Source organism: Salmo salar, chromosome 14, assembly GCF_965601325.2.
Source record: "Salmo salar chromosome 14, fSalSal1, whole genome shotgun sequence".
In the NCBI taxonomy this organism is placed as follows: domain Eukaryota; kingdom Metazoa; phylum Chordata; class Actinopteri; order Salmoniformes; family Salmonidae; genus Salmo; species Salmo salar.
Genome location: NC_138304.1, coordinates 35,257,810 through 35,266,880, shown reverse-complemented (window position 1 = coordinate 35,266,880; position 9,071 = coordinate 35,257,810). Strand labels below are relative to the sequence as shown.

Genomic DNA, 9,071 nt, shown 5'->3' with positions numbered 1-9,071 from the left:
TAAGCATGGTGCGTGTAGTGGGCCACAGCCATACACATCAATAAGGTCAAAAGTTACACAACCTTTTGTGGGGATTTATATATACAGCTGAGGAGGCTGCATGGGAGCTTGTGATGCAATGTGGATTCTCTATGTCAATTCATCGCAAAATGTATATCATTTATTTGTCTCACAACATGAGTTCTGCAAAAAAGATATAAATAATGAGGTGAGAAATATTATATGTACAAATCATTAAAAATGATTATAAAGCTACAACAAGTTGAAGAGAAAAGAGAGAAAGGTAACCCTTTATTTTAAGGCCTGGTATTTACAAGGCAGTTACTTAGAAATGACTTGTTAAAACAGTAGCTACCTAATAAGTGCATAGCAATTACACTTTGGTTTCTTTGAGATTCATTGACACAAGCGTCACTATGTACCATTTCGTACCAGGTATTTACCAATTATGTTGACATCTTCGATGAAAGATGGGGAATAATGAACATTTAATGAGGGTTACTGGGATTTCATTATTAAATGTAGAAAACTATAGAAAGATTCTGATAGGCCAATTTTCACACACCCCCTATGACAACAATACAGGCTGCCAGCCATCGATAACGAAGCATGAATAAATATATCATGCAACGATATCAGTCCCCCAAAAAGATAAGTATTAATAATACTGTAGTATGATATAAACTGTACAGACACTGTGCAGTATTGCATGAATAGATATGTGACTCAGTGTGTGCCAGGTAGCCCTGCGGTTAGTGTTAGGCTAGTAACTGAAAGGTTGCTGGTTTGAATCCCTGAGCTGACTAGGTGAAAAATCTGTCTGTGCCCTTGAGCAAGGCACTTAATTGCTCCTGTAAATCTCTCTGGAGAAGAGTTTCTGCTAAATTATGTAAATGTATAGTAACTTTAGAGTAGCTTTTTAAATTGTGGTGCAATGGAGACACATGCCAATAAGCTCTCACAGTCTCACTGCAGAATTAGACGTTCATTCACGTTCTGCAAACGCCAAGTTTAGAGGTGTTTTTGTTGCTCTCATTCTGAATTGTTAAGGTAAGGGTTAAGGTTTGGGATAGGGTTAAAAATAAAATAAAACAGTCTCCACAACTGGGAACAAACAAGCAGTTTTCTGATCCAGAGTCATTGGATCATGGGATTACGCCCATCCACCACCCCAGTCAACACAAGCCCTAGCAAAACCCAAACCTACTTGATGGTAATAGTGCTCACTGTTGCCTCTAGTGGCCGGTTTTGAAGGCATTTCCCAATGTCCTCAGGACGTGGATAGACGTCCAATTTCGACGTCAATATTGAACGATCTCCTTGCACATACAACCACAGGTGTAAGCTAATAAAATGTTACTTTAGCGTTCAAACAACAAATTGGGTACACGAGTCACCACATCATTGAGTTGTTCAGTCCATTGTTCCCCCTCCATGTTACATGTGTAATATGTTTCCCACATGAGAGGGCCGGGACTCTTTGCCCCGATCAATAAAGCAATCAGTGTGTCAGTTAGGGGCTGTATGTATAGAGGTGGGGTCGGTGAGGAAGAGAATATAGCTCCTTTATGACTTTACTGTGGAGGTGGGGTGGCCAAACTCCATGAACACACACAGGCCCCCCCCCCCCCCCAACCCAGTATAAGGCACTCTCTGATCCAAGATGTGCCTGTCCAGACAGAGTGCACTTTGCCCAGGCCAGCCATAAACCCCACCATAAATACAGCTCTGCTTCTGAACTGGATGACGTGAGAGGACCTTCAGACCGAGAGTGATCAATACCTCCAACACAGCACTCAGACTCAAGACAGGCACATACACTGACAAATGCTGAACACACACATACACAGTTAGGAAAAAACATTACTCATACCTGGAATTGGGATGACATGGGTCGACATCCCAAATAAAGAGGAAGGAATAAATGATTTCCAACATGGCAGGTTTGAATCGAAACTAACACATAAATAGCACTTATTCTGAACATATCTAGGGGAAATACTCTTTTCAGATGGTTGCAATTGATTTCCCTTCATAATGTTCTGGCAGGACAATATGCATGTAGCAGCTCAGAAAGCTATGTCCAAGAGGCCAATACGCTTACTGGGCATTGGATATACTGCCACATTGTGGTTGGTTCAAAAATATGCACGTCAACTACAGCGAAGATACAAAACATTAAGAACACCTGCTCTTTTGATGACATAGACTGACCAGGTGAATCCAGGTTAAATCTATTTTCCTTTATTGATGTCACTTGTTAAATCCATTTCAACCAGTATAGATGAATGGGAGTGAACAGGTTAAAGAAGGATTTTTAAGCCTCGAGACAATTGAGACATGGATTGTGTATGTGTGCCATTCAGAGGGTGAATGGGCAAGACAAAAGATATAAGTGCCTTTGAACGGGGTATGGTAGTAGGTACCAGGCGCACCGGTTTGTGTCAAGAACTGCAACGCTGCTGGGCTCAACAGTTTCTCGTGTGTTTCAAGAATGGTCCACCACCCAAGGGACATCCAGCCAACTTGGCAACTGTGGGAAGCATTGGAGTGAACTTGTGCCGGCCTCCCTGTGGAACGCTTTTGACACCTTGTAGAGTCCATGGCCGCACAAATTGAGGCTGTTCTGAGGGCAATAGGTGGGTTGCAACTCAATATTAGGAAGGTGTTCCTAATGTTTTGTACACTGTGTATATTGTTCTTCTCACCCTTCTTTAGTTTAGAAAAATAGAATCCAACATTTTAAAGTGTTGGGATAATGATAACTTCAGATTTATTTTCTACACAAAACCCAAAACGCATTCTATTTAGGATATGATTTAAGCCTGGTAAGCCTTCATCGTGCTGCTTACACTAACTCAAAAGGGAAATCTACGTTTACAAAAAATAAAGTTCACCCTAACCTCTAAATTTTCGTAAAGGGAAACGGTGAGGCGCTGTAATGTTCTATGAGGTTCTGTACCTTATTGAGGTTCTTCTCCACCAGTGTCAGCCTTCTTCTGCAGCTTCTCGATCAGAGCAGACAGCTCAGTACTCAGACGATAGGAGGGAAGGACACCAGTTAGTTATATATACAGACCGTCTGGGTGCCGGGTAAAACAGACCACCGTGAGGTTAAAGGGATAGTTCGCAGTTGGATGAACTACCTTTTAAACCTAGCTTTGGTGTTTCTATTGTGTTATACAGTAGGTTATGTTCTATGTTATGTGACAAGCCCTAGATGACCAGAGGGGTATACTACCAAACAGGATTAGTGAGTTAGCCAGCTAACTTTGATAAACAACCAGAAATAACTACTGATATTCTGGTTCATAAAAAAAAAAGCTAAACCTAGATATGTGTATTTGGTTGTTGTCAATTAAACCATGCCCATTTCATTCACATCAGAAGAAAGAAGCAACATATATATTTCAGAATATTTAGGCAAGTTGCTTTGTAGTATACCCCCCTGGTCCTTGTCCTGAGCCATGGGTGGCTGATCAGCAGCAGATAGGCCCCCAAACAGGCAGTCTGCTGATCACCTACCATGGCTCAGACCCAGCTAGACCCAGTCTATTCCAACATCCATCACCCTGACTGATTGGCTGCAGCCCTGCTGTCCCGTCAGGGTGTTGGAGACAGCACTATCTCCTCTGGCCTGGGGAGGCTGACAGAACTGCCTAGGGAGGGCTGTTTGCTGACTGGGCCATGAGGGGTTAGGGGCTGTTACTCCCCCACCAGGTGGTCAATTTGTCAGTTAAACCCTGCTGGGTGTGAGTGACAGCAGCCCATCAGTTCAGCCTGGGGAGAAGAATGGAGACGTGCGTCACCCCAGGACACTGACTTTGACCCCTCATGACTGTGCTGTGACCATCCCTAGTGTCTTATGATTTACAGCGCCTTCAGAAAGTATTCACACCCCTTGACTTTTTCCCCATCTTGCTGTTTTTCAGCCAGAGATTTTGTGTCACTGGCCTACAAATAATACCCCATTATGTCAAAGTAGGAATTGTGTTCAATTAATTTAAAATGAAATGCTGAAATGTCTTCTCAATAATTATTCAACCCCTTTGTTATGGCAAGCCTAAATAAGTTAGAGTAAAAATTTGCTAAACAAGTCACATAAGTTGCATGGACTCACACACGCTAGTAGTGTTTAACAAGGTTTTTGAATGACTACCTCATCTCTGTGCCCCACACATACAGATCATTGTAAGGTCCCTCAGTCGAGCAGTTCAATCACAAAGACCAGGGAGGTTTTCATACGTCTCGCAATTAAGGGCACCTATTGGTAAATAAAAAAAGCAGACATTGAATATCCCTTTGAGCATGGTGAAGTTATGAATTACACTTTGGATGGTGTATCAAAACACCCAGTCACTACAAAAATACAAACCACTTAGGGGTTTCACCAGGAGGCCAATGGTGACTTAAAAATAGTTAGTTTAATGGCTGTGATAGAAAACTGAGGATGGATCAACAACATTGTAGTTACTCCATGATACTAACCTAAATGACAGAGTGAAAATGAAGCTTGTACAGAATAAAAATATTACAAAACATGCATCCTGTTTGTAATAAGGTACCAAAGTCAAACTGGAATTTTTTTATAGAAATTAACTTTATGCCCCGAATACAATGCGCTGTTTTGGGCAAATCCATCACAACACATTACCGAGTACCACTCTTTTCATGCATTGTGGTGGCTGCATCATGTTATGGGAATGCTTGTCATTGACAAGGACTAGTTTTTTTTTGTGGATAAAAAGAAACAGAATAGAACTAAGCACAGGCAAAATCCTAAAGGAAAACCTGGATCAGTCTGCTTTCCAACAGACATTGGGAGACAAATTCACATTTCAGCAGAACAAAAGCCTAAAACACAAGGCCAAATATACACTGGAGTTGCATACCAACACAACATTGAATGATCTGGAGTGTCCCATATTTCATTTTCAATAAATGAGCAAAAATGTCCAAAAACATGTTTTCACTGTCATTATGGGGCATTATTATATATATATATATATATATATATATAGCCATTTCACATCGGTTACATGCTCAGTCAGCAAGTCAACAACATGCTAATTGCCCAAACATGTTTAACAAACAAGTTGACAATGTCGTTCTTCAGTTCGTTTACATTCACAAGAAACAAAGGAATAAAAACAAGAGTGTGGGTAGAGGTCTCAAAATTCATTCAGAACTTTATTTCAGTTACACAGTGGTTTGAAAAGCACTTTTAAGAAATACAGAGTGACCAGCTTTATAATACATGTCGTACTGCATACATGAAACATTCATGCCTAAAAAAAAGGAAAGAATACTACTGAAACCTTTAAATCTTGACAGGTATAATAAGTTTTGAACATAAGGTACAAAATAGGCCTTTATAACTAACAAGACAATACTACCATAAAGCAATATTAGTGCTTTTAGAATGTTAACGCGAACGTTGAAATAAAAACTGGTAGTAAAAAAGTATGAAGCTACTTTTCTTTCTTTCCTATAAAATTGCTTATTTGCGTTGTCAAGCTGATCAGCTTATACCGAGGTGAACAGCTTGGCTCCACACGGAGGGATCTGCCTTATTAGTGTCAACTTTACCAGTGGAACCATTTTATTCCTATCCCCCAAAACACTGGTAGAAGAATACATGTAAAACCTGACAGAATTGTCTCCCTTATCACCAGTCTCATTATTTACTCTGAACATGTTAGACTTGCAGACAAAACAAGATAAAATAATGCTTAGTGTTTTTTTGTTGCTTGAAGTCTATCAAACTAAAAGACACATTTCAACATTGATATTGAAGCAGAATGTGTGGGTGAGAGTGGGCGGCTACATTACATTATAGGTAAGGCTCTATAGAGATACACTTCTAAATCCTATTTGTGGGCAGCAATACAAAATAATTTACTCTACATTTTATCATCTTGGCTTTCTATTAGATTGTACACTCTAGCTCAATAAATGTGTTAATTACAAAAATTCTGCAAATACATTTAAATAAAAGCAATACCAGATTAAGAGCACCTTATCCCCAAACAACATTTAACAGGTAAATAATTTTTAGAAGCAATGGCACATGAATAATCAATGGTTATTAGCGATGCTTATAAGAATCATAGGATGGTTGTATACCAGACAGGTTATACCATCTATAGTCTTGGAACAGCTCTAAAGCAACTTGTGTCATAAATGATGACATACTATGTTTGTACAAATGCTCAATAAAGTGAATTAATCCTCAGAAATGTCCAGCAGGTACATGAGAGTATTCACTTATAAGTAGGCTGAATGAAACACTGTCTTGACTTCTATACTGGGTATACTGTACTTAAGAGTTAACAATTGCAGACCAAAGGTGTTGTAATGCTAAAGTTGTACTGCCTGGCCTGTCTGTGTTTCTCCAGAGCGAGAGGTTGGTAAACAAGGTACAGGTGATGAGGTGTTAGCAGACGATTGGACTGCAGCCGTATCACCACCTTATCAGTCAGTCAGAGTTGAGGTGGATTTGGACCTCCAAAGTCTAGACAAACAGAACAGCAATTTTGCTTTTGTTCAATCAGCAGTTTTTCTCCCTAGATAGCGTGCTAACCTGCCCTGTGCAGGTCTTAAAGGCATACTTTGGGATTTTGGCAATGACCTTTGTCTACTGCCCCAGAGTCCGATGAACTTGTGGGTACCATTTTTATGTCTGTGTCCAGTATGAAGGAAGTTAGAGGTAGTTTTAGCGATCCATTGCTAACTAGCATTAGCACAATGACTAAAAGTCTATTGTATCTGCTAGCATATTACGCAGATTTCAGGTCATTGCGCTAACGCTAGTTAGCAATTGCGCTAGTTAGCAACTTCCTTCAAACTGCACAGAGACATAAAAATGGTCTCCACAAGTTCATCTGACTCTGGGGAAAATAAAGGGCCTCATTGCCAAAATCCCCAACATGTCACGACAACCCATCTCAAATATGCACGTGTAGCAGAAGACTGGTTGAATTTGTAAAAGTGCTGGACATCGCATTTTTGCATGTACACAAATATGTCATCATATTGTAGACATCATGAAATGTTGAGTAAACAACAAAAGTAGTGAATATCCACGTCAGTAGCTTCTATTACCAATACTCTTGCATAAGAAATACAAATAGAATCAATGATAAGGTTAGGTTTAGCATTAGAGGCAGCGCCCTTCGACAGGAGAGGCAGCGCCCTTCGACAGGAGAGGCAGCGCCCTTCGACAGGAGAGGCAGCGCCCTTCGACAGGAGAGGCAGCGCCCTTCGACAGGAGAGGCAGCGCCCTTCGACAGGAGAGGCAGCGCCCTTCGACAGGAGAGGCAGCCCCCTTCGACAGGAGAGGCAGCCCCCTTCGACAGGAGAGGCAGCCCCCTTCGACAGGAGAGGCAGCCCCCTTCGACAGGAGAGGCAGCCCCCTTCGACAGGAGAGGCAGCCCCCTTCGACAGGAGAGGCAGCCCCCTTCGACAGGAGAGGCAGCCCCCTTCGACAGGAGAGGCAGCCCCCTTCGACAGGAGAGGCAGCCCCCTTCGACAGGAGAGGCAGAGCGTGCCCTAATGAATAGGACCTTGGAGATGGGACTAAGTGGCTCTGACCATATCCCTCAGTCCATATCCCAAGGCCAACACAGGGCAGGGTTGGGATGTGTGCCAATAACCCCAACACAATGATAACAGGAAGAGGCGTTCTCACACAGAAACAGGAAAACAACAGAGAGGGGAGGGGGAGAAGAGTGAGAGATACGAAACGGCATTCTGAGGAGAAAAGCAAAGAATCAGGCTGCTACAGGCTTTCAGCTGAGCTACAACACCAAGGACCTCTCTCAGTACAATGTTTGATTGTTTTATAACAAAGTTTCCATTTTTAAAAGAAGCCACATTGGTAATTCGTTTTTGTTTTTCTGGTGTTAAGACGCAGAGATAGATGGGAGAGCGGTAGCTGGTGATGGGGGGGGGGGGGGGGGGGGGGGAGTACAGAAGGATTCTCTAGTACAGAAGGATGCGCCTCTCAATGGCCTTGCGGCAGATGGGGCACTCGCTCATGCGGTCGCCACACAGCTGGCAAGTGCCGTGCCCACATATGAAGATCATGTTCTTCAGCCGGTCCAGGCACACCGGACACATGGTCTGGAGAGATACACAAAATAACACTTAGTACTCATCTTAGTGGAGTCATCTCAGTTCTGATATAAACACATTGTATTGGGAAAATGGTTGCTTTGAGACATGGCTATAGATTCCAAAATGGTCTACAGCCTGTCTCAGGGCAAGGAAAAGGTGTCTCATTTCCACACACTATGTTATTAAACATTTTGTTTGTTTTTTTAAACCTGTTTTCGTGGTATCCAATTGGTAGTTATAGTCTTGTCTCATCGCTGCAACTCCTATACAGACTCAGGAGAGGCGAAGGTCGAGAGCCGTGCGTCCACCGAAACACAACCCAACCAAGCCGCACTGCTTCTTCACACAATGCCCACTTAACCCGGAAGCCAGCCACACCAATGTGTCAGAGGAAACACCGTACACCTGGCGACCGTGTCAACATGCACTGCGCCTGGCCCGCCACCGTAGTCGCTAGTGCGCGATGGGAAAAGGACATCCCTGTCGGCCAAACCCTCCCCTAACCCGGACGACGCTGGGCCAAATTATGCGCCACCCCATGGGTCCCCCGGTCTCGGCTGGCTGCGACAGAGCCTGGACTCGAACCCAGAATCTCGGAAGGCCTTTATTAAAAAAATGTATACATATTTTTTTTTACACTAGTTGTTGGAATAATACTGTGAAATTGCTAAAATTATGATAATGCCCTTTTAGTGTAAGAGCTGTTTGAAAATACAGCATTACATTTCTGCCTGTTTTGGTGGGATGGACTCCATGCCGTCCTCCGCACATGACTCCATGCCGTCCTCCGCACATGACTCCATGCCGTCCTCCGCACATGACTCCATGCCGTCCTCCGCACATGACTCCATGCCGTCCTCCGCACATGACTCCATGCCGTCCTCCGCACATGACTCCATGCCGTCTTCAGCACATGACTCCATGCCGTCTTCAGCACATGACTCCATGCCGTC

At 42.9% G+C, this 9,071-nt stretch overlaps 1 protein-coding gene across 3 annotated transcripts in view; it reads right to left on the bottom strand.

Moving 5' to 3' along the window:
* Positions 1-5,163: 5,163 nt before the first annotated feature.
* Positions 5,164-9,071, bottom strand: part of LOC106569317 (E3 ubiquitin-protein ligase mib1) — a 100,326-nt gene continuing 96,418 nt past the window's right edge. For all 3 annotated transcript variants that reach the window (XM_082960927.1, XM_082960928.1, XM_082960929.1), the window contains exon 22: positions 5,164-8,124. In XM_082960927.1, coding sequence (XP_082817053.1) covers positions 7,984-8,124 — 141 coding nt within the window. In that variant the 3' untranslated portion in view covers positions 5,164-7,983. The remainder of the gene's footprint in view (positions 8,125-9,071) is intronic.